Here is a 26,566-nt window from a genome sequence, read left to right as displayed (position 1 = left end):
ACACTTTGTTACAATGTAAAATAGTGAGTGTACAGCTTGTATAACAGTGTAAATTTGCTGTCCCCTCAAAATAACTGAACACACAGCCATTAATGTTTAAACCGCCATTTTTCCCTCCCCGGTGTCATGTGACTTGTTAGTGTTACAAGGTCTCAGGTGTGAATGGGGAGCAGGTGTGTTAAATTTGGAGTTATCGCTCTTCATCTCTCATACTGGTCATTGCAAGTTCAACATGGCACCTCATAGCAAAGAACTCTCTGAGGACCTGAAAAAAAGAAATTGTTGCTCTACATAAAGATGGCCTAGGCTATAGGAAGATTGCCAAGACCCTGAAACTGAGCTGCAGCACGGAGGCCAAGACCATACAGCGATTTAACAGGACAGGTTCCACTCAGAACAGGCCTTGCCATGGTCAACCAAAGAAGTTGACTGTGTGTGCTTAGCGTCATATCCAGAGGTTGTCTTTGGGAAATTGACGTATTAGTGCTGCCAGAATTGCTGCAGTGGTTGAAGGGGTGGGGGGTCAGCCTGTTAGTGATCAGACCATATGCCGCACACTGCATCAAATTGGTCTGCATGGCTGTCATCTCAGACGGAAGCCTCTTCTAAAGATGATGCACAAAAAAGCCCACAAACAGTTTGCTGAAGACAAGCAGACTAAGGACATGGATTACTGGAACATGTCCTGCAGTCTGATGAGACCAATATAAACATATTTGGTTCAGATGGTGTCAAGCTTGTGTGGTGACAACCAGGTGAAGAGTACAAAGACAAGTGTGTCTTGCATACAGTCAAGCATGGTGGTGGGAGTGTCATGGTCTGGGGCTGTATGAGTGCTGCCAGCTCTAGGGAGCTACAGTTTATTGAGGGAAACATGAATGCCAACATGTATTGTGACATACTGAAGTGGAGCATGATCCCCTCCCTTTGAAGACTGGGCCATAGGGAAGTATTCCAACATGAAAATGACCCAAAACACACCTCCAAGATGACCACTGTCTTGTTAAAGAAGCTGAAGGTAAAGGTGATGGACTGGCCAAGCATGTCTCCAGACCTAAATGCTATTGAGCATCTGTGGGGCATCCTCAAACGAAAGGTGGAGGAGCTCAAGGTCTCTAACATCCACCAGCTCTGTGATGTCGTCAATGAGGAGTGGAAGAGGACTCCAAGGGCAACCTGTAAAGCTTTGGTGAACTTAATGCTCAGGAGGGTTAAGGCAGTTCTGGAAAATAATGGTGGCCACACAAAATATTGACACTTTAGGCCCAATTTGGACATTTCGGTTTAGCGGTGTACTCACTTTTGTTGCCAGCGGTTTAGACATTAATGGCTGTGTGTTGAGTTGTTTTGAGGGGACAGCAAATTTACATTGTTATACAAGCTGTACACTCATTACTTTACATTGTAGCAGAGTGTCATTTCTTCAGTGTTGTCACATTAAAAGATATAAAAATACAGTATATTTACAAAAAAAGTGAGGGGTGTACTCACTTTTGTGAGATACTGTGTGTGTGTATACATATATATATATATTATATACACACTACCGTTCCAAAGTTTGGGGTCATCCAGACAATTTCATGTTTTCCATGAAAACTCACACTTTAATTTATCAAATAAGTTGCAAAATGAATAGAGAATATAGTCAAGACATTGACGACGAGGTTAGAAATAATGATTTTTATTTGAAATAATAATTTTGTCCTTCAAACTTTGCTTTCATCAAATAATTCTCCATTTGCAGCAATTACAGCCTTGCAGACTTTTGGCATTCTAGCTTTCAATTTGTTGAGGTAATCTGAAGAAATTTCACCCCACGCTTCCTAAAGCACCTCCCACAAGTTGGATTGGCTTGATGGGCACTTCTTACGTACCATACGGTCAAGCTGCTCCCAGAGCAGCTCAATAGGGTTGAGATCTGGTGACTCCGCTGGCCACTCCATTACAGACAGAATACCAGCTGACTGCTTCTTCCCTAAATAGTTCTTGCATAGTTTGGAGGTGTGCTTTGGGTCATTGTCCTGTTGTAGGAGGAAATTGGCTCCAATCAAGCACTGTTCACATGGTATGACATGGCGTTGCAAAATGGAGTGATAGCTTTCCCTAATCAAAATCCCTTTTACCTTGTACAAATCTCCCACTTTACCAGCACCAAAGGAGCTCCAGACCATCACATTACCTCCACCATGCTTGACAGATGGCGTCAGGCACTCCTCCAGCATCTGTTCACTTTTTCTGCGTCTCACAAATGTTCATCTGTGTGATCCAAATACCTAAAACTTAGATTCATCTGTCCATAACACTTTTTTCCAATCTTTCTCTGTCCAATGTCTGTGTTCTTTTGCCCATCTTAATATTTTCCTTTTATTGGCCAGTCTCAGATATGGCTTTTTCTTTGTCACTCTGCCTAGAATGCCAGCATCCCGGAGTCGCCTCTTCACTAAGGACGTTGAGACTGGCATTTTGCGGGTACCATTTAATGGAGCTGCCAGTTGAGGACCTGTGAGGTGTCTATTTTTTAAACTAGAGACTCTAATGTACTTGTCCTCTTGGTTAGTTGTGCATTGGGGCCTCCCACTTCTCTTTCTATTCTGGTTAGAACCCATTTGTGCTGTTCTCTGAAGGGAGTAGTACACACTGTTGTAGGAAATCTTCAGTGTCTTGGCAATTTCTCGCATGAAATAGCCTTCATTTCTCAGAATAAGAATAGCCTGTTGAGTTTCAGAAGGAAGTTTTCTGGCCTTTTTGAGAGTATAATCAAACCCACAAATGCTGATGCTCCAGATACTCAACTAGCTCAAAGGAAGGCCAGTTTTATAGCTTCTCTAATCAGCACAACGGTTTCCAGCTGTGCTAACATAATTGCACAAGGGTTTTGTAATCATCAATTAGCCTTTTAACACGATTAGCTAACACAATGTACCATTAGAACACAGGAGTGATGGTTGCTGGAAATGAGCCTCTGTACACCTATGTAGATATTCCATTAAATATCAGTTGTTTCCAGCTAGAATAGTCATTTACCACATTACCAATGTCTAGACTGTAATTTTGATTTATTTAATGTTATCTTCATTGAAAAAACAGTGCTTTTCTTTCAAAAATAAGGACATTTCTAAGTGACCCCAAACTTTTTAAAAGTAGTGTATATAGACACATACATACCCACACATGTGTGTTGCTTGAGTTTTGAGGCGCACATCCTAATGCAATAGGCCACACACAGCTATGATGAATTAATGAATCTATCTATATTTCTATGTATTCAAAATTCTATCTATCTATCTATCTATCTATCTATCTATCTATCTATCTATCTATCTATCTATCTATCTATCTATCTATCTATCTATCTATCTATCTATCTATCTATCTATCTATCTATCTATCTATCTATCTATCTATCTATCTATCTATCTATCTATCTATCTATCTATCTATCTATCTATCTATCTATCTATCTATCTATCTATCTATCTATCTATCTATCCCTATTTCCCTATATGATCTATATCTGTCTGCCTTTTGTGTCTATCTATCTCTTTTATGTTATTGCAAATGTATCACTGTGTACAAAATTGTATGTATATCTATGTATCTGGAGGGAAAAAAAAAAACCTTTTGAAAAATGTAATTATAAAGAACCTTTGTCGTCTTCTAATGTTACATATGATAAAGAAAAAAAAGACTTTTGCTCTACATCTTTATTACTGAGGCATATTGTTCCTTTTTCCTTTTTTTCTTCATTTGATGATTCAATAGAGGATTGTTTCATGTAAGTAAATGACATTTCAAACCACTGCATTCTTTGTGATCTTCATTTAGAAGCCCCTTGGAAGCCACAGAGGAATTCATCAAACAGTTTAATGCTGCAGAAGAGCTGGAGGTTCAAGAGCATATGCTTGACTCTGCTAGGAAAATACTTCATCGATGCAAGGTAACAAAAGTTTACGAGGGGTTTAAGTGGAAGCTAGGCAAAGTTATGCACACGTACTTCCTGGCATGCATTTCACCTCATCTACTTGCTGCCAAGAAAATGATATCAACAGCTAGACAATTATATCTTTTACAATTGCAAAGTTTACGGATTTAAAAGAAAAAATTGATACATTTGTTAGGTTCAGGCTTTTTAGTACTTAACTTAGCAATTTATAATCATGAACAAACATTATACATTAGGTCAGTCATAAAAGGTAAATAGGAGTTAAAGGTGCATTTCCCAATTTTCTTCAACAGTAACACTCACTTTAGAGGTTCTTGTGGTAGATTTACATTCAGGGAAAAAAGTATTTGATCCCCTGCTGATTTTGTACCTTTTTCCACTGACAAAGAAATGATCAGTCTATAATTTCTTCTATACAGGTAACGAGCTGAGATTAGGAGCGCTCTCTTAAAGGGAGTGCTCCTAATCTCAGCTTGGTACCTGTATAAAGGACATCTGTCCACAGAAGGATGTCAGGGACAAGATTGTAGACCTACACCAGGCTGGAATGGGCTACAAGACCATCTCCAAGCAGCTTGGTGAGAGGGTGGCAACAGTTGGTGCGATTATTTGCAAATGGAAGAAACACAAAATAAATGTCAATCTCCCTTGGTCTGGGGCTTCATGCAAGATCTCACCTCATGGAGTTTCAATGATCATGAGAATGGTGAGGAATCAACCCAGAACTACATGGGAGAATCTTGTCAAAGACCTCAAGGCAGCTGGGACCATAGTCACCAAGAAAACAATTTGTAACACACTATGCCATGAAGCACTAAAATCCTGCAGCGCCCCCTACTTAAGAAAGCAATGTATTGGCCCATCTGAAGTTTTCTAATGAACATCTGAATGATTCAGAGGAGAACTGGGTGAAAGTATTGTGGCCAGATGAGACCAAAGTCAAGCTCTTTGGCATCAACTCAACTCGCTGTGTTTGGAGGAGGAGGAATGCTGCCTATGACCCCAAGTACAACAAACCCACTGTCAAAAATGGAGGTAGAAACCTTATACTTTGGGGGTGTTTTTTTAATAAGGGGACAGGATAACTTCACTTTATCAAAGGGACAATGGTCGGGGCCATGTACTGTCAAATCTTCGGTGAGAACCTCCTTCCTTCAGCCAGAGTATTAAAAATGGGTCGTGGATGGGTATTCAAGCATAACAATGACCCAAAACACTTGGCCAAGGCAACAAAGGAGTGGCTGAAAAAAAAAAGAACATCAAGGTCCTGGAGTGGCCTAGCCGGTCTCCAGACCTTAATCCCATAGAAAATATGTAGATGGAGCTGAAGGTTTGAGTTACCAAATGTCAGCCTTGAAATCTTAATGACTTGGATTGGATCTGCAAAGAGGAGTGGGAAAAAAATGTACCCTGAGATGGGTACAAACCTGGTGGCCAACTACAAGAAATGTCTGACCTCTGTAATTGCCAACAAGTGTTTTGCCACCAAATACTAAGTCATGTTTTGCGAAGGGGTCAAATACTTATTTCACTCATTAAAATGCAAATCAATTTATAACTTTTTTTAAATGCATTTTTCTGGACTTTATTTGTTGTTGTTCTGTCTCTCACTACTAAAATAAACCTACCATTAAAATTATAGACTGATCGTTTCTTTGTCAGTGGGCAAATGTACAAAATCAGCAGGGGATCAAATACTTTTTTCCCTCACTGTAACAGCCATTATACATCACTTGTTCACACCATATGTACATAAAAACTAATGAAAACACACTCATATCTGCGGAGCATAGAATGTTTTTTTTATGCACATATAGTGCAAACAAGCCCTTAACCTGGCCATACACCAGTGGAATTTTGTTTAAACATTCTTACAGAAATTTTTAAAAATCATTCACCAGAGTATTTGATTTTGTCTTCATCTAGTCAACTAATTTTGTTCAAAAGCCCTTAAAATTGAATTCTGCGCCTAGCATATGCGCATTGCACATTCAAAGTTAGAATTTTGTGAGAAAATTTTCCATCCTGCTACTTTTGAATTTTCTTGTCAATACAGTGAAAACGATTGGCAATTTGATCCCAATAACCATTAGAAACTCAAACAGAATTTCAAAAATTGAACATTTTTAAACAAAATTAGGCACATATATAAATTTCCATTCTTTTAGCCTAGCCATAGCCTGCATACTGTACCCAAATATGTAATGTAGAGGTGAGTCACTGCCATGGCCGCTGATGGGGGGGACCGCCGGTCCTCTTGTAGGGGGCCCGAGCACACAGGGGGGCCCACACAAGAAGGGGGATTAGTGATGATTAGTGATGACCGACATTTACAGAAATCTTCCTCCAGCAGCTGAAAGCTGATCTCTCCCCCTCTCCCTGTTGCCAGCTTTTATCTGCTGAAAGAGACAGCTGTCCCTCACTATTCCCCCTCCCTGTGTGGGCCCCCCTCCCAACCCTGGCTCCAATGTTAGCTCTGCTCCTGAGTTTGTCATCTCTGTAACTTTGTTTCTCTCCCTGCAGTTATTCCTATACACCTTGTCCCAGCCTGTATATTTTTTTCATCTCTTTCCCTTATTGACACAGTCACAGCTGTTCAGCTGCATTGCCATAGGGTGAAAAACGTACTGTTTCACCGGTTCCATAGCTGCCTGTTATCTTGATCCAGGGACAATATAGTGTGTTTTATGTAGCTGGGCTTCCCATTTCCCTCCCCCAGACTGCTTCCTGACGTATGCACTTCACTGTTAGTTCCCTCTGCATCCATGTATCAACTCCTTCTGTTTAACCATTTACTTACCGACCTGTCAGTAGTAAACTCCATTTTATATCTTGTATCTACAAGTAAGCCTATAATAGGGCTTACATGCAGGTCTAGTGAATATCTCCTAAATGTAGCAACCGGTGATAGCACCAGCGCATGTGCACTGCGCTCTTAATGGAGAACATACCATCCATTGAGAGAGCTGTGCTGTGGCCATGACACTTGCGCGCGCATGCGTGTGAGTTACGTCATCGCAGTTTGGCCAAATGACTGGAGCCCAAGAACCCAGAGAGAAGACCAGATGAAAATGGAATCCCCCTTAGTAGTGACAGCACATCGCTGTTTTTTAAGTTAGAGAAAATATAATTAGGGGCTTATTCACACGGTTACCCGGGCTGTGTAAAGGAGGGTTTCGAGCTACAGCCATTTGTCATTCTATGGGGATGCAGGACCTGTACGAACACAGCCACAGGCCCTACTTGGACAGATGTGCAGGTGAGTGGCCCCCACATGCACACTGTCAGTGTTCGGGCTGTACACCTGCACCCCACGCCTGTCAAATTAGGACATGCAGCTGTGTTTGTACAGCTCCAGGTGGCTCAATGAACCACTGATTCACAGACCACAGCACCCATGTGCATGAGCCCCAAGACCTCATTCACACACATAGGTTTATTTTTTAACTCAGTTTTATCTTTTAGATTTAGCAGAAATGATGTGAGTTATGTTGTATTTATGTCTGCTAGTAATGATTTTATTGCATTTTTAACGAAATATAGCTTTAATGTTTTCTTGGGGGGCTGTCAGGTCGTCTGTACAGGATTCCGCGATTTTTATCACCAGCCCTGGCCACTGCACACACTTGCAGGGATATTGGCCAGGGTGCTATACATGGAAAAAATATGTAAAAAAAAAAGCAGACAGCAGGTGCACTCAGCAGGACAGGAGACATTTTCCAGTGTTCCCAGATATGTGTATATATACTACAGTATATATATATATATATATATATATATATATATATATATACAGTATCTCACAAAAGTGAGTACACCCCACCTTTTTGTAAATATTTTATTATATCTTTTCATGTGACAACACTAAGGAAATGACACTTTGCTACAATGTAAAATAGTGAATGTACAGCTTGTATGACAGTGTAAATTTGCTGTCCCCTCAAAATAATTCAACACACAGCCATTAATGTCTAAACCGCTGACAACAAAAGTGAGTACACCCCTAAATGAACATGTTCAAATTGGGCCCAAAGTGTCAATATTTTGTGTGGCCACCATTATTTTTCCTTAACCCTCTTGGGTTGTCGCTGGAGTCCTCTTACACTTCTCCATGACGACATCACGGAGCTGGTGGATGTTAGAGACCTTGCGCTCCTCCACCTTCCATTTGAGGATGCCCCACAGATGCTCAATAGGGTTTAGGGCTGGAAACATGCTTGGCTTTTGACCTTTACCCTCAACTTCTTTAGCAAGGCAGTAGTCGTCTTGGAGGTGTGTTTGGGGTCGTTATCATGTTGGAATACTGCCCTGTGGCCCAGTCTCTGAATGGAGGGGATCATGCTCTACTTCAGTATGTCACAGTACATGTTGGGATTCTTTTGTCCCTCAATGAACTGTAGCTCCCCAGTGCCGGCAGCATTCATGCAGCCCAGACCATGACACTCCCACCACCATGCTTGTCTGTAAGCAAGACACACTTGTCTTTGTACTCCTCACCTAGTTGCTGCCACACACACTTGACACCATCTGAACCAAATAAGTTTATCTTGGTCTAATGAGACCACAGGACATGGTTCCAGTAATCCATGTCCTTAGTCTGCTTGTCTTCAGCAAACTGTTTGCGGGGTTTCTTGTGAATCATCTTTAGAAGAGGCTTCCTTTTGAGACGACAGCAATGCAGACCAATTTGATGCAATGTGCGGCATATGGTCTGAGCACTGACAGGCTGACCCCCCACCCCTTCAACCTCTGCAGAAATGCTGGCATCACTCATATGTCTATTTCCCAGAGACAACCTCTGGATATGACGCTGAGCATGTGCACTCAACTTCTTTAGTCGACCATGGCGAGGCCTGTTCTGAGTGGAACCTGTCCTGTTAAAATGCTGTATGGTCTTGACCACCATGCTGCAGCTCAGTTTCAGGGTCTTGGCGATCTTCTTATAGCCTAGGCCATCTTTATGTAGACCAACAATTCTTTTTTTCAGATCCTCAGAGAGTTCTTTGCCATGAGGTAACATGTTGAAATTCCAGTGACCAGTATGAGAGAGTGAGAGCGATAACACCAAATTTAACACACCTGCTCCCCATTCACACCTGAGACCTTGTAACAGTGTCACATGACACTGGAGGGAAAATGGCTAATTGGGCCCAATTTGGACATTAGGGGTGTACTCATTTTTGTTGCCAGCAGTTTAGACAATAATGGCTGTGTGTTGAGTTATTTTGAGGGGACATCAAATTTACACTGTTATACAAGCAATATACTCACTACTTTACATTGTAGCAAAGTGTAATTTCTTCAGTGTTGTCAGTTTAAAAGATATAATAAAATATTTACAAAAATGTGAGGGGTGTACTCACTTTTGAGAGATACTGTATATATATATATATATATATATATATATTACAGAGGTGCTGCATTTCTCCCAAAGTAATAGGCAGTCCCTTGATAAAAAAGGCTTTGTACACCTGCACTCCACAACCTAATCCAGGGTTTTGCCCACTCAGAATAGCAATCCTGGAGTCCCCCAACCTTCACCATGGAGAACCCTGTTTGACATATACCTCATTTAACAATGTGACAAGGTTCAGCCCTGTCACTGTATAAACTGTGTGTATGTGCGTATACACTGCATACATGTTTGTAACATTACAGCAGATAAACGCTGCAATATTAAAATGTGTTCAACTAATGTGTATTGTGGAGCTGTAGCTAGGTTTCTGGGGTACCATTCAAATAAATGGCACAGCAGTATACAGTACTTAATTTCTTTTTTCTGTTTCAATCATTTTTATTGGATTTTGCTTTCCAAGCAAAAACAAGACATAACAACAAAGATATCTCTTACAGCGCACTGCACATGCAGTGTGAAAGGTACACAAAAAAAAAAACGTAATGATGGAGCTGGATTGTTCAGTGGGCCTAGTCTGAAAGCAGAGAAGACCCATAGGGCCTGCGGGACCATCAATACATAGCATCTGTAAGATCAACATCAAAGTATTAAAGCGCATAACTTGTGTTGTGAAATGCTGAAACAAATTTCCAACTGACATCTTAATCATTTATCGGGGTCGAATAACCCCTCAACTAGAGCTAAGTTACTACAAAAAGAAAAAATGGGGGACAGAAAGAAGACAAGAGGGGAAGAAAAAAAGAAAAGCAAAAAAGGAAGGGAGGGAAAGAGACTAAGATAAAGAAAGAAATTAGGTCCAGCTAGGGATCCACCTCTCTCGAACCCAAACAAGTCAGCTCTGGGCATCTGAAACCTGCAAGTATGTAAGCCAGGGTGGACCAGATCTTAATTAACAATAAATAATTAATAAAAATACCCCATTATGAGAAATGTATATAACCTGAACAGAGAATTTATAGAGATCAATAAGGTTACAGGCAAGGTTCCAACACATCAAATATAATTTCTCTATAAACTTTAGGTCATAGCCTCTACAGCATGTATGGGTATGAATAAGGGGTGACCAGTGCTATGGAGTGATGGAGACAAATGTATATTGGTGTAGAAGCTGCCACCAACCAGCCCCTAAAAAATTAGGAGCCAACAATGTTTGGGAAAAAAAGGAGAGGTTGGAAACCGCGCTACTTGGTATTATAGATGTGCCAAGATGCTACAAAGTGATCTTATTATAAAACATAAATGGTGAGACAATATATAATAATAAGATGCAGAGTGCAAAAACGCAGAAACAAAATCGCAGAGACAAAAAATGGGCTAAATGTGATACGCCACAGAAATGCTTGAAGTGCTGTGAGAAAATAAAGCTAATATCACTAAGTGCAAAGAATATAAATTTTTTTTGGGAAGTGTAACAGAATGTATCAGAACAAGGATGTGCACCAGAATCTTGAGTGATAAAAAAAAGAAAAAAAAAAAAAAAAGTGACAATAAATGGTATAGGGAAGAAAAAAGGGGGAGAGAGGGGCCCCCTATACAAAAAATAATTCAGTCTGATTGATTCAGCAATATGTTGCAGAGCCTTCCGCACTCCAAGGGACTGGCAGACTGCAGACCAGAAGTGACACGTAGAGTACCGCCCTACGTGCGTTTCGTCATTGGACTTCTACTGGAGCAGTATCACATTTAGCCCATTTTTTGTCTCTGCGATTTTGTTTCTGCGTTTTTGCACTCTGCACCTTATTATTATATATTATCTCACCATTTATATGTTTTATAATAAGATCACTTTGTGGCATCTTGGCACATCTATAATACCAGGTAGCGCCGTTTCCAACCTCTCCTTTTTTTCTCTACAGCATGTATGTCCTGCATTGTGGTGGAAGACATATAGGAAAAAATAAATGACATGCCACACTGAAAGGAAAAAAATAGTACAAATTAGCATGTGCAGAACCCACATGAGGTGGGAGCGGAACATAAGCAGGGACAGATCTTTTCAAAAAGAGTTTGTTTATCCCACAAAAGAGGCTCACTATCTTTTCCTTGAGCATGATCCAAGTAAGCTTACGGTTCATCAGTGCTAAATCGATAATTGGGCTTTTCCAAGTGTTAGCTATAGCAATTTTAGCAGCTAAAAACATAAAGAGAATTCAAGTTTGTGTGTGTTTCTGGATATTTTTATTCAGCAAGGCAATGCTGGCCTTTTTAGTGATACTGACCATAGTAACTGAATATATAAGAGAGTGAACCCTTATCAAAAAATGGCTGACTTTAGGGCAAGTCCACCATATGTGTAGAGCCCGTGCCTACCTGACCACAACCCCTAAAGCAGGAGGTTGACAAGCCTGAGTACATCTTTGAAAAGCAATCTGGCACCAAGTACCACCTGCCATAAACTTTATACCCTGCTTCAATCAAGGCTATATTCAAAATGCCTTTGTAAATATGTGAATTGCATGACCGCCAGTCCTCCGCTTCAGGGGCTATGCCCAGATCCTTTTCTCATGCCACCTGCTAAGAGAGTTTATCAGATGGGGTGATGAAGAGTTTGTACAGCATGGAAATGCACCCCTGCAGTTGAGTCTCTTGCATACATCTGTTTTCAAACATGGTATGTACAGCTAGATCAGAACTATTTTTCTGTAAGGTGTTTAGAAAATGATAAATTTGATGTCAATGAAAGTTCTCCAAAGAGGGCATCCCCAAGCTGTGCATAAAATATGACAAATGACGTACCCCCTTGTGGTTGAGAAAATCTCCTATTTGGCCTTGTTCAACCAACAACTATAAAGATCGGTTTGCATACCTGGTGGGAAGAGGGGGTTATTGAAAAGGGGGGCTACGGTTGTATGTGAAGAGCGCAGGGGCCAAATTTTACAGTTTGAATCCCATCAATTTATAAAGTAGAAGAGCGTGGGACACATTATTGCTTTGCAGTGTCTTGGGGGATCCATAGTATCAAATCCATTGTAAGTGGGAGCAAGCTTGGGTCTCTAGGGTCACCCAGACTGGCCTATAACAACTACTATAAAGTTGGCATTATTCAGCAAGTTGCACTGCCAGGTAATATTTTTGAAAGTCCGGGACCCCCAATCCTCCCAGATCCTTAGAAGCCTACATAGTGACACAAACCAATCTGTTGCCATAAAGTGAAACATTTTTGATTGAACCTTGCAGTTAGTGGAACCTGATAAGGTATCATTCTGAAATAATATAACAGCCTGGGATTAAATATTGGGAGTCAATCTAATGCCCAAGTGGAAGAGCGAGGTTTGTTGCCACTAAATGGGGTACTGAGCCCAGAGGCTTTGTAATATTAAGTTTGACAAATAATATTCATCACCTCACTAGAAAGTCTAAGATTTTCCCAAAATGATCCAAAAGGGAAAAAAGATTTGGTAAAGTAGTGTGAGGAGATAATAAATAAAAAGAATCAGCGAATAGCACACACTTATGACACTGACCCCAACTCTCTATCCCTAAAATATCAGGGTACTAACAGATAGCTGTTACCAACGTTTTTATTGGGCTATGAAGAACATTAGAGGTGATAAAGGGGATCCCAGTCGAGTCCCAGAGTAAATGGGGATTGGTTCCTATCTGTGACCACGCAAAGTTATCTGAGCTGAGGGCATACTATAGAGAGAATGAAGCGAGGCCCAAAATTTAGGGCCACAATTCCATTTCTCCAGCACCTGAAAAAGGGAAGGCCATGAGAGAGAATTGAATGCTTTGCGGATGCCGAACTACAAGAGCATCTCATTTCTGAGTGTATGTAGTGAGCCAAGAAGGCCAATAACCTGTTTGCCAAAATGTTGGTGAATAGTTTCAAGTCATTATTAATTAAGGAAATTGACCGGTAGTTAGCTACATCCCTGAGATCTTGGTGGGACTTCGAGATGAGTGTTATGAATGCTCTATTGGGTCCAAATCTATTGAGCCTCCACACTGTATAGCGTTGAAATATTGCGTCAAGGGGGAAGCCAGCAGGGGAGCAAACTTTTTATAGGGGCCTGTTTAATGGCTGATACCACCTTTCCAACTGTTATTTCCTTTTGTAAAAGTTCTCTATGCTCTTCTGATAAAGACAGAATAGGAAGATGGGCAATGAAGCAGTCAAAATCTTGCTGGTTGGTAACATTCCTATCTTCATATAAACACTTATTGGGGTTGAAATTCTTGTAAAATGAACTAAGGATTTTGTGTGAATGAACCATTTGCTCTCTTGATCTTAGGGACATGTGGTAGGGGGCATCTAGGAGCTAACTTAGTTGCAAATAGCTTGCCCGGTTTATCCGCTTGGGAAAAAATTTGGCCTGAGTCCACCGTAGTTGTTTTTCAGCCTACGTAGTAAGGCAGACGTTCAACTCCAATCGAGCAGCCTCTATCAGACCATGTAAATCTAACTGGGTGTTTCAATTATGTTCTTAAGCAAGGCTGCTAATTCCTCCTCATTTTGTTTAAGCATTGCATTATAGTGTTTTTTTTAAACCTGGCGGCTATCTGAATCAAGATGCCCCGGACTGTAGCCTTATGAAGACATTGAAGATATTTGGGCAGGATCGTTCAAGGATATGTATTCCTTTTATCAAGACAGTTCACCAGGTTGTTAAGGTGAGATTTAGTTAAGCTCCAGGTATAGGAGAGCATGGAACTACAAAGCGAGAAGATAAATACAACAACAGGGGAATGGTCTGACCAAGGAGTCTCCACGATCTTAGCTGACGTGCATATTGGTATAGAGGTGGAGGACGTGAAAATATTGTCTATTTGTGGTAGCGTTAAATTCTCTCTCTATATCCACCAAGTCGTGGTCATGCAGCAGTTTTGCAAACTTTGTGCCCAACTTAGTAGGCTTCAGGATCTTGGAGCCTGGCGGGCATGTCTTCTATAAAGAGAAATCTAGGGCAATGTTAGAGTTTCCTCCTATCAAAAGTGTACCCTCAAAAAGGAGAGACACATCTGAAGAAGAGTGTGGAAAAAGCCCAGCTGGTCCTTCTATGGGGCATAGTAGGTGAGAAGTGTCACTAGAGTACCCTGCAAGTCCCCTTTTACCAAAAGATAACAGCTACTGGGTCGGATATTACTTGTGACGGGGAGAACGCTTTTGAAATGCAAATAGCTATCCCTTTCATTTTATCTGATGTATTTGCAAAAAAGAATGTTGGACAAAGTTAGATTTATAGGAGGTTGGGAAATGATTCTCCTGAAAAAACACTATTTCCGCTCCCACCGAATGGAAATAATTGAAGGCCTTACATGGCTTAACTGGAGAATTTAAACCCTGAGCATTATATGTCAAAAGAGTGACAGGCTTTTTCGTACCATGCAAGGTTCTTATTTTTAACTGAAACCCTGATAAATTGGGCTTTTTGGTCTGGCCCTTCTTCCATGTATACACATTTATCTTCTGGGAACCTGCCAGGTTAGCCCCTGGAGGGTAGCCTTGTCTGTCATGAGCAGCCTAACCTGAGTCAGCGTTTTCTTCACATGTTTTCTGCCCTCTCACTACTTCATTTAAACTTGTATCAAGCTCTGTGAGCCTCTTGGATGTCTTTTTTTCCCACTGGAATAGTAGTATCTCATTAAAAAAACTTTGACCTGTAGTGAGGTGACATAAGTGGAAAATAATTTTTTACCATATATTTGGGAAGCTTCAACATATAGTTGGTTCTGCAGAGAGGCAATTACAGTATAACATTCATTAACTTAGTGGATCTTGCCATTTAACATGCTCCCTATAGTTACACACATGCTCTAGGGTCCATTTAGGCAGTCAGGAACTGGGAAATTTCAGCTTGATGGGAGGAAGGCTCCTTATTAGTACTATAGTAGCAGCTCAATACTGTGCAGAGCATTTACTTACATTCTTCAAATCACTAAGAGCCCATTCAGACAGGGGCGACACGACTTGCTGTGCACCGCGACCTCAGCGCGACATGCACAGACTTCATATAATTGAAGTCAATGCAAGTCGCCTCCAGGTCGCCCCAAAGTAGTACAGGACCCTTTTCTAAGTTGGTGCGACTTGTGTGGGAACGGGTCCTGTACTACTCTATGGCGGGCGAGCGACCGACCGCGACTTGTCAGGCGACCAAGTCGCCTGACAAGTCGCGCTAGTGTGAATGGACCCTAAGTGTCCTTATTTACTCAAACACATGCTTCAGTTAGTACCCTGGTTAGCGCTCAGAGACAAATATTTTCTGTTTTACTGTCATTTGCTGTTTTTGCTGTAAATTTGTTATATGCAACCAGTCTGGCAAACATGTACTGTAACAAATGTACCTGGTTTATTTGTAACATTGAACAAAGAAACTTAATTTTTGCATATCTATGCAGCTATGTACAAAAAGTGTTGTGATATATGATAGCAAAACAGTTTAGGCAGTTATATTGTGGTCCTGTTGCTACAATGTAATGCAAAAACTGCTGCCTGTAAACATTCTATGGTAAATTAATTAAAGGGATTACATGAAACATACATTAATGAGTAGCTGGATTTACATTTTATGCTTTATAAGAGAGAATAAATAAATAAAGGGGGTGGGCCTTAACAAAGTATTGACAGTACTTCCAGGCAAAAAACATTTATTTGCTAATATTTCCTCTAAGACCCCGTTCACACTGGGACGACCCGACTTGCCGGGGAGACCTGTGTAGTCGCGGTGCGCAGCTCGCACCGCGACCTCGGAGCGGTCGGCACGGACTTGATATCATTGAAGTCAATGCAGGTCACTCCAGGTCGCCCCAAAGAAGCTCAGGACCCTTTTTCTAAGTCGGAGCGACTTGTGTGGCGACCAGGTCGCCCCAGTGTGAACGGGGTCTTAAGAGAGAAGTCACTGCAACCAATGAATTACAGACCACAAATTATTATATTGGTTATTTGAAATTTTTTTGTGTCTTTTTTCAACCAGGCTAACTATGTAACTATGAAAAAAAGACTAAAAAGGAAAACTAATGTGGCCACTACATTTAAGTCCTAGTAAAGCACAATATATACAATTTTTGTTTTTGGGTTTAATATACCATTTTAGGTTATCTCCAGAAGCTTGCCTTTTTAACGCCACTTTTGTTGGGGAAAAAAAATAGCAGATAAAGAAAAAAAAATAATATAGCGTATACAATTGCGACACAAGTCATACTGTAACTAAATATTATTAAAAATGACCTTTCCTTTTCAATCTGCAGCTCTGTAATTTTCCTGAAAATGCAATGCAATATGGCTACCTGGAGGTGTTCTGTACACAGAATGTGTACTAACCACACCCCAGAAACATTGTTTCCGGTTTGTGTGACTGGCTCACTGATTTTTCCAGACACAAGTCAGATTTCTGGCATCTCCTGCAAAAAAAAATGTCATTTTTGGTGAGATATTCCCAATAGGAAATCACGTCTAAAGGGATGCAGACCCAGCAATTTTCCTTATTAGAGCTTTGCAGGTGCAGCAGCTGGTTGATAATTAGGAAACCACTCCCATTAGACCCACTTTTCCACATGGATACAGACAAACACACAGGGATTTCTTCAGAATAACAAAAGGTAGGAATCTGCAAAAAAGTTTTTTAAAATATTTTTAATGTGTAGATATATAGATCACCCAGAGGGAAATGGGTTTTTTTTTCAGCAAAAGTGGATTTACGTTTTAAGTTAGTCAATAAAACATATGACTTAAAGCGTAACTCCACTTTTGTTGAGAAAAAACATTCCCCTCTGGGTGATCTATGTACATTGCAGGGATTTTAACAAACTTTGTTACAGTTTCCTATCTTTTGTTATTCTGAAGAAATCATTGTTTGTTCCTCTGTGCCTCTGTGCTGAGTGGGTCAAATGGGAGTGGTTTCATAATTAACCAGCTGCAGCAGCTACAGCAGCTGCAGGGCTCTAATGAGGAAAGCTGCTGGGCCTGCATCCCTTTAGACGTGTTCCTAATGGGATTTTCTCACCAAAAATGACATTTTTGTTGCAGGGGATGCCAGAAATCTGACTTGTATCTTAGGCAGACTTCTGGGAAAATTAGTGAGACAATCACACAAGCAGGAAATTATATTTCTGGGGTGTGGTCAGTATACATTCTGTGTACAGAACAGCTCCAGGTAGCCATATTGTATTGCATTTTCAGAAAGTTACAACAGCTGCTGATTGAAAAGGAAATTTATAATAACATTCAATTACAATATGATTTGTGTCACATTTGTAAATGCTATATTGTTTTTTATTTTATTTTGTTTTATTTTCTCCCCACGAAAGTGGAGTTACCCTTTAAACTCCAAACTTTCTGCATTAATCAATGCCTAACAGTACAATACGCTACACTAGCAGTTTATTTTCAAACAGCCACTTCGTTATAGCAGAAAGTTAAGGGCATACAACAGTCTTCCAACTAATGTGCAAAATATATCTAGAGAAAGAGCTTGAATAATGTAAATGGACACAAAGGGTAGGATTTAGCACCAGTTTTCTGTTGTGACGCGCAGTGCATGATTATTGTGCGAATGGATCAGTTCAGTTACATACTCTAACAATGCTTACCATTGTTGTTCATTGTTATAGCAATAGTATCTTAGCAGGAACAATGAAAGTAAATTGTTAGCCATGTCTGTTTTTCCTGTAAAAGATCATTCCATTGTAAACCCTGCTTTTGTATGTCTGAATAAGAGTAATTTCTGTAATACTGGTAGCTCAAGCCTTGCACATTTTTTTATTTTTTTTTTTAATATAGCTAATAGGCACTAAACATTAAAGTGGCAGCCTTAAACCTCGTACACACGATCAGATTTTCGGACGACTTTTCTTTATTTTTTTGTTGCATGCTAATCTCATATGGAAAGTGAAGAGGTTACTTTCATATGAAAATTCTCATACGACAGAATTCAACTTCAGAAGTGATGTCATGTGTTCATTTGTTTTGTATGTATTCTTTAGATTCCAAGCATGCCTAGTCTTGCCCTTATGATTTGTTTTGGACGAAAACTGTACTAATTAAACGAAAATTGGACATTGTGTTGATGTACGATAAAAATGTTATAGCCGGCACAAAAATTCGTAATCGTCTGTTGAAAGCACTATACTAACGATCCGAAAATCGGCAGATTGTTCGTCGGACGGAATTTTACTTCCGATTTTCTTATTGTGTGTACGGGCATTTAGTGCATTCAATACGGTTTACAATAGTATTGACTGTCAAAGGGTGTATCCATTAATATTGCTATACCCGTATTTCACGGAAGTTGATGAATTGTACTATCCATTGGCTTAAGGTATTGATACTGATTTCTCCACTAGTTCTTTGCTCTGTACCCCATCACAGCTCTAAGGATTTACACAACTGCTGTATTCTCCAAAGTTTATACTAAATGAATAGAATATTAAGAGGAGAGAGAGAGATGCATTCTAGTGGTAGTGGAAACTGGTGGTAAAGCTAGGAACGTACAGACATCAGTCCACAAGAGATATAAAAACCAGGATTCTGAATAAACCAACCGCTGTGGTATGTGTTTTGGGAAGTTCTATACTGGCCCAATAAATCTCCATAAATGTAATCATTTAAAAGACCTGAACTGAAAAATCTTTTGCCACAAAAGAAAAAAAGAGTTGCCTAAATTGTATTGGGTTTTTGATTAGCCTTTACAATGTATATGGACTTGGCTGACTGAACTAACCATTTTATGTGATTGATCTCTTTTGTAAACAAAACATGGCATTAGGTGTATGAACCTTTATTAACACAACTGGTGGTCAGCTACTTATCTTCTTGACGTAAGTTGCATACACAGCTCTGGCATTATAACGTAATAATCATATTAAATCATAAAATTGAATAGGATCATATAATCAAATAATCATGTAAATCATAATGTAAGCATCATACCTTAACTCTCTTGTAGCCAGGTAGCTATTAAGGCCCAGTCTGTGCTGTAGACGTACAAAAGAAAACTATAATATACTGTTTTATTTAGCAAACCACCACACAAGATCATACTATCCCATGGATGTACAGTGCCATACAGGCCAGTAGATAAAATATATAACACATTCAGAATATTTAATACTTTAATACTTTTTAATAAAATTAAATCCAGGTTGTTCTGACAATTATTAAATTAATAGTACTCACTTGATAATGAATGATCAAATAACTGCCACTGTAAATTATATATAAACTGACACGTCTATAAATAATAATGTTTAATTTCACCATGTCAGTGCTAAGCAAAGGAAGAGAAATGTCCAATGCCACTATTAAATCTATATAATTATGTCCATAATGAAGATTATAAATCACAGCTATGTCTAACTAGTAAATTATCTGATTAAATGCATTATGCCGTATATGCAAAATTTTCCTACTAGAAATCAAGAATATTCCTATCTTCCTGTAGTAAGCTGGCAACACACACTGGGCTCCATTCACAAAAGCAGATTGCATGCCGTATTTAGGTGTTTTCCCAAATACTGCATGTGATTCTAAATATGTCAATTCACTATTGCTTTATTTACCATATAAAGCAAAAACGCTCAGTAAATACTGCCTAAAACAGGAGTTCACGTTCACATAAGGACATACATAAATGCAGTTAATAAGTAGTGGTCCCGGCATGCATTAAAGAACCGGCCGCCGCTGGCATCCTTATCAGCCAGTAAACAACATGGTTGTTAATGAGCAGGCAGCCGCCACATCCTTAACAACTGATGATTCATCAGCTGGGGGTTCCCCCGCTGACAGCTGGCAGGTCAGAAAATGCAGGCCGGGCGCTTGCCCCCCCCCCCCCCTCCTAAGCCATACAAGGTTTTTGAAAATATTGCTAGAGATAGAATAAAAAGCACCACATCCCTATGATTAATAGTAACTACAATGGGGGGGGGGGGGGGGAATTGGGACTTTAAAGGTGCAAATGATGGATAAAAATCGGAATTCTCAAAAATTGAACATTTTATTACACAAAGAGAAAAGGACAAGACAGGACATTTGATAAAATGTTAAAAGCAAAGGAATGCACTCAAAAATATCAACTCTACATGTTTCGCCATCTTCATAATAGCTTCTTCAGGAGTTTTGCCAGATATTTCTTGAGAGTGAACATTTCTAGATTACAGAAAAAAAGAAACATAAACAATAGAACAGAGGAATGACTACTAGGGCAGAAACCAAAAGGTCTAAATTTGATGCCCTCATACACTTCACAATTTTAGCACTAATAACCAAAAGTACCTTTATAAAGACCTGACCCCTTTCTTTTGCCGGAGGTGAACACAACGTAGGTGCCAGAGACCAGATGAATGAGGAGGGAGGAACTGAGACAACTAGCCCCTTACAGTTGAGAAGGTGATAGCCAAGCCAAGGATGATACGTATTGAGAATGAGAAACTGCAATGTAGGAATGTGTTAGAGACCACATGAATTTTGTGACTTATAAATATCACATTCTAAGATGGAAATATATTTACCTATTCTGAAATAGCAAAGAAAGTACTTCAAAGATATTCCAGTATCAAAAACGGGGAGGGAGAACCAAGATTATCCCATATAAATCCCCAGGAAGAAGTATCTCTTTAAGCAAGACAAAAAATATATATATGGTGTGTAAGTACACCTAGATTTGTAAGAGATATATATATGTATATATGCTGATTATAAGAGGTAAAATGACCAAAAATATTTACCCTTATGAGGCAATATTGCACACATAGAGTTCCATCCACACTGATATGTAATCGGGCGCCAAATTGCAACAGACTTTCCCAATGGTATGCTCCAAAACAATGCTACACAAGGGAGAGAAGGAGGCATAAAGCACAAAGTAATTTAGTCAGTATGAATAAGCCCAAAGAGAATCAGTGGAATGGTGAGAAAGAGAAATGTTCCATTACCGCAGAAATCTTCAACCGCATGTGTCGTTCCCCGGTGGTCTAGTGTGATACTGACCAAGTTGCGCCGGCATTTATACACCCTCTCCACTCCCGCGGCGTCTGACGTCACCGTAGGAGTGAGAGCGAGATGCACCCAGCGATCCCATTGAAGCCAAGCAGGAAGTGCGTCATACAGACGCGACCGCATCACATGATGCGAGCCGGAACCGGAAGTCAGGGATGACTACATCCGGTCCGATCGCCATGTAAGCAGAGGAGGTGAATTGAGAAGAAAAAATAGTCCGGAATAGATTCAACACTCGGATCAACCCAAATGGCGCTACTTAAAGCGATAATACTTACCTGAGAGAATATTGTAATATATAACGATATAAAGGCGATTTTTTAGGACACAGTCACATACAAAAATCTGCCTCAATTGCTCTCTAGTGTCTATAGTAAAGAATATGGATTCAGCTGTTGAACAAAAAGAAGTAAAGAGAGAAGAAATAAAATGTAATAAAAGGCTCCAAAAAAGGAAATCAGCCGGGAATCAAAAGCGGTGCTGCTACTAACCAGGCCAGACCAATTTTGCCTGGAAAAATAAGGTAGGGCACCGCGGGTGCCCATATGGGCAACAAAGAACAGAGGCAAGATGAAGGCCCAGTTCAAATTGCCTCTCAATCTGATGGAAAAAAGTCACCCGATCTGTTTGACGCCCCCAGTCAGGCCCACCTACCGGCAAGGATCAGGAATTTGTTGAAAACAGTTTGATAAATTAGAGAAATTCCTTGTTCTTTTGTGAGTAGAAAACTACATCTGAAAAACATAATGTAATCAATTTATATCAACACTGTATAAATTAACAATGCATAAAGCATAAGAAAAGGGGATACTGTGTCAAAGCCTCCAGGTAGGCCAATAGTCTCTGGTAATGGTTGCCTAACAGAGCGAGCTAGCCAATTAGTGGATGACTATCTACGTCCCCACGTATTGGCTTTACCCTCATACATTAGAGATACAAGTGACTGGATTAAAGCTATAGATGGCATTCAAGTTCCTAAAGATGCATGGCTGGTGGGTATTGATGTGGAGGCCTTGTACAACTCTATCCCGCATCATTGTGGGGTTAGAGTTGTGGAGGGATTCCTGTCCGAGAGAGGAGGTTCTTCATCAGAATACAATGTTTTCATCATCTCACTTCTTAGATTCATTTTGTCAAATAATGTCTTTCTATTCAACGGTTCCCATTACCTCCAGGTGCAGGGTGTGGCCATGGGGACCAAGTGTGCCCCCTCCTATGCCAACCTGCACCTGGGGGGATGGGAACGTGATCTCTTCTCCAGGGAGGATCTTGAGTCTCTTCTCTCCTGTGTACTCCTATGGAGAAGATTTATTGATGACATTTTTATGATTTGGACAGGTTCTTTAACTATGTTATTGAAGTTTCTCAAAACTTTGAAAATCAATGATTTCAATCTTAAATTTACATATACATATAGCCAGAAATCCTTGGATTTTTTGGATATTACAATCTATGTAGGTGAAGATGGAACATTGGGCTCCACCCTCTTTCGTATAACCAAAGCAGGGAATACTATCCTGAGGGCAGATAGTTCCCACCCCCAACCATTGGTATCAAGTATACCATACAGCCAATATTTAAGAATTAGACGTAATTGTACTCAATTAGAAGACTTTGAGAGAGAGGCAAAAAAATTGCAGAGACGATTACTATGTAGGGGATATAGCAGGCATGTCTTAAAAGATCTTATCACAGAGCTAAAAAATGGAACAGAACTGATTTGATTTTTGGCAAAAAGAAAAAAACTACAAAAACACTGATGAGGTACGGCTAATTACTCGTTACTCTGGCCAACATGACCAGGTACGATTAATTTTAAAGAAATTTTGGTACCTCTTAGAGGCTGATGGAAAGGTGTCCAAATATATTGGTGACCGTCCTCAAATAACATTTAAAAGGTCTCGATCATTAAGGGACCAATTGGTCCATAGTCATTACACTCCTTCAAGCAAATGTAAAAGGAAATTAACGGGCACATATTCTTGCAGAAGATGTAACTTCTGCAGATATTTGCCCAATTTGAGTGAAATTGTTCTTCCAAATGGGAAATTATATAAACCCAATTTTTTTGCAAATTGCCAAACTGTTGGAGTTGTATATATAATGTACTGTAGCTGTAAAGCCTTCTATATAGGCAAAACAAAAAGACCTTTTTTTAACAGAATTCGAGATCACGTGAAACTTGTCAAAAACAAGAAGTTTGAAAGTCCCATTAGTCGCCATATGGGTCTATATCATGGCTTTGATGATAGAATGATGACATTTTTTGCTTTGGAACATGTCCCACTGAATGAACGAGGTGGAAGTGTAGACAGAAATTTATTGCAACGTGAAACAAAATGGATATTTAATTTATCAGCTATTCAGTATCCTGGTATAAATGAATCCATTAGTTTCAAGCCCTTTCTTGGCTAGGCAATGTCAAAAGAATTCATTGTTAGTTAAAATCCACTAACAGGGTTGAAAACTAACAGGTCAGGATCCTGTGCTTTGACACAGTATCCCCTTTTCTTATGCTTTATGCATTGTTAATTTATACAGTGTTGATATGAATTGATTACATTATGTTTTTCAGATGTAGTTTTCTACTCACAAAAGAACAAGGAATTTCTCTAATTTATCAAACTGTTTTCAACAAATTCCTGATCCTTACCGGTAGGTGGGCCTGACTGGGGGCGTCAAACAGATCGGGTGACTTTTTTCCATCAGATTGAGAGGCAATTTGAACTGGGCCTTCATCTTGCCTCTGTTCTTTGTTGCCCATATGGGCACCTGCAGTGCCCTACCTTATTTTTCCAGGCAAAATTGGTCCGGCCTGGTTTGTAGCAGCACCGCTTTTGATTCCCGGCTGATTTCCTTTTTTGGAGCCTTATATTACATTTTATTTCTTCTCTCTTTACTTCTTTTTGTTCAACAGCTGAATCCATATTCTTTACTATAGACACTAGAGAGCAATTGAGGCAGATTTTTGTATGTGACTGTGTCCTAAAAAATCGCCTTTATATCTTTATATATTACAATATTCTCTCAGGTAAGTATTATCGCTTTAAGTAGCGCCATTTGGGTTGATCCGAGTGTTTGAATCTATTCCGGACTATTTTTTCTTCTCAATTCACCTCCTCTGCTTACATGGCGATCGGACCGGATGTAGTCATCCCTGACTTCCGGTTCCGGCTCGCATCATGTGATGCGGTCGCGTCTGTATGACGCACTTCCTGCTTGGCTTCAATGGGATCGCCGGGTGCATCTCGCTCTCACTCCTACGGTGACGTCAGACGCCGCGGGAGTGGAGAGGGTGTATAAATGCCGGCGCAACTTTGTCAGTATCACACTAGACCACCGGGGAACGACACATGCGGTTGAAGATTTCTGCGGTAATGGAACATTTCTCTTTCTCACCATTCCACTGATTCTCTTTGGGCTTATTCATACTGACTAAATTACTTCGTGCTTTATGCCTCCTTCTCTCCCCTGTGTAGCATTGTTTTGGAGCATACCATTGGGAAAGTCTGTTGCAATTTGGCGCCCGATTACATATCAGTGTGGATGGAACTCTATGTGTGCAATATTGCCTCATAAGGGTAAATATTTTTGGTCATTTTACCTCTTACCATCAGCATATATACATATATATATCTCTTACAAATCTAGGTGTACTTACACACCATATATATATTTTTTGTCTTGCTTAAAGGGATACTTCTTCCTGGGGATTTATATGGCATAATCTTGGTTCTCCCTCCCCGTTTTTGATATTGGAATATCTTTGAAGTACTTTCTTTGCTATTTCAGAATAGGTAAATATATTTCCATCTTAGAATGTGATATTTATAAGTCACAAAATTCATGTGGTCTCTAACACATTCCTACATTGCAGTTTCTCATTCTCAATACTGTTGTGCGTTTTGGTATAAAATTTGACTATTTTTAATTTATTACTAAAAGGCGATGTCTGAACTATCAATAGAATTATGACGCAGTGCCTCCAGCCGATTACGGCAAATAATTTAATATCTAAGAAAAAAACCCAATTAATTTTGTTCAGACACTCACAGTATACCACGCAATTTTCCCAAGTTCTTTTTTTTTATACCAGTTAATTTCTTTTTAAAAGCATATACCAATCTTAGTGAAACAGTCTACAGTAGGGAATATATATATAAGAATATTTATTCGCAAGACATATTTTCACCATAAATGATCATACTTGAGTGACACAAAGAGATAACCTTACATAAAATACCAACTTAAAACGATAAATGCGATGTGATATTTAGCTAAACGATGAAAGTAAAATAAAGCAAGATTATGTATTTCCCAGGTGTAGTATGAACCATAAATTAATATTCTATATAATCAGACCACAATAGTCTGCGAATCACATGGCCGAAAGTCATTCCACTGCAGATGAAGTGAGAATAAGCCATGCAAAACGGAAGACGTAAAATCGCAAATAATGCGCTTAATCTGATATTAAAAATGTTATAAAAACAAAAATCATCTCTTTAGAGAAAAATCTACATATGGTTTATACGGCTGGGATTGTACTTTCGTTACCCTTTAAATACGAAATGTAAAACATTTAAGGAAGTACATAAACAATATTGAATAATAATCAAATAACAGCAAGGCATAATTACCATATTTAAAATGGCCGCTTAGCTTAGAATAGTAGTTACCAGGTTCCTCAAGATGGCTGCTTTTCCAAGATGGTGGCCAATTAGGGAGGAGCTTCTTTTGGCGTCCCTCAAAGGTTCAGATACATGGCAGATTGAAATGGAGTCGTCTGTGTAGATGAGTCTGTGCATGGCTGTTAGTAGTGTGTATGTTGTAAGTGTGATGTATATTGGGCAAGATATGATGTGTGTTGTGTTGTGTTGTGTCTCCTATTACATCTCTGGTTTCTTTTTATTTTGTGTTGAACAAAAGGGCAGTAAAAATTATCATAAGCCAAACCCAGTGGGAGGAACATTATTCCTATTGGTTGGAACATCTTATTCATTAACTGGTGATGTCATAGGGTGACACCTCTTGGTTAACCAGTATATTAAAATTAATTAAAATTTCTCCATTTAAGACTATTATAAAAAAAACATAAAATGTAATCATGCTCTCATCTATGACGTCCATTTAATCCACCAGGTATCTGAATAAAGATTAATCTTGGTAACACTATTCTAATATTTAATATATCTTATGTAATATATATATTGGACTTTACTTTTTAACCCAAGACTTCAATTAGTAGCAGTAAGAATTGTATAGATACATATAC

At 39.5% G+C, this 26,566-nt stretch overlaps 1 protein-coding gene across 1 annotated transcript in view; it reads left to right on the top strand.

Moving 5' to 3' along the window:
- Nucleotides 1-26,566, top strand: part of TMEM232 (transmembrane protein 232) — a 288,164-nt gene that overhangs the window by 5,609 nt on the left and 255,989 nt on the right. Inside the window, exon 2 of the mRNA XM_082243125.1 lies at nt 3,826-3,937. Within this exon, the coding sequence (XP_082099251.1) occupies nt 3,826-3,937 (112 nt within the window). The remainder of the gene's footprint in view (nt 1-3,825; nt 3,938-26,566) is intronic.

The sequence above is a fragment of the Pelophylax lessonae genome (assembly GCF_965119305.1).
Source record: "Pelophylax lessonae genome assembly, chromosome: 1".
NCBI lineage: Eukaryota > Metazoa > Chordata > Amphibia > Anura > Ranidae > Pelophylax > Pelophylax lessonae.
This window is presented reverse-complemented; position numbering and strand designations above follow the sequence as displayed.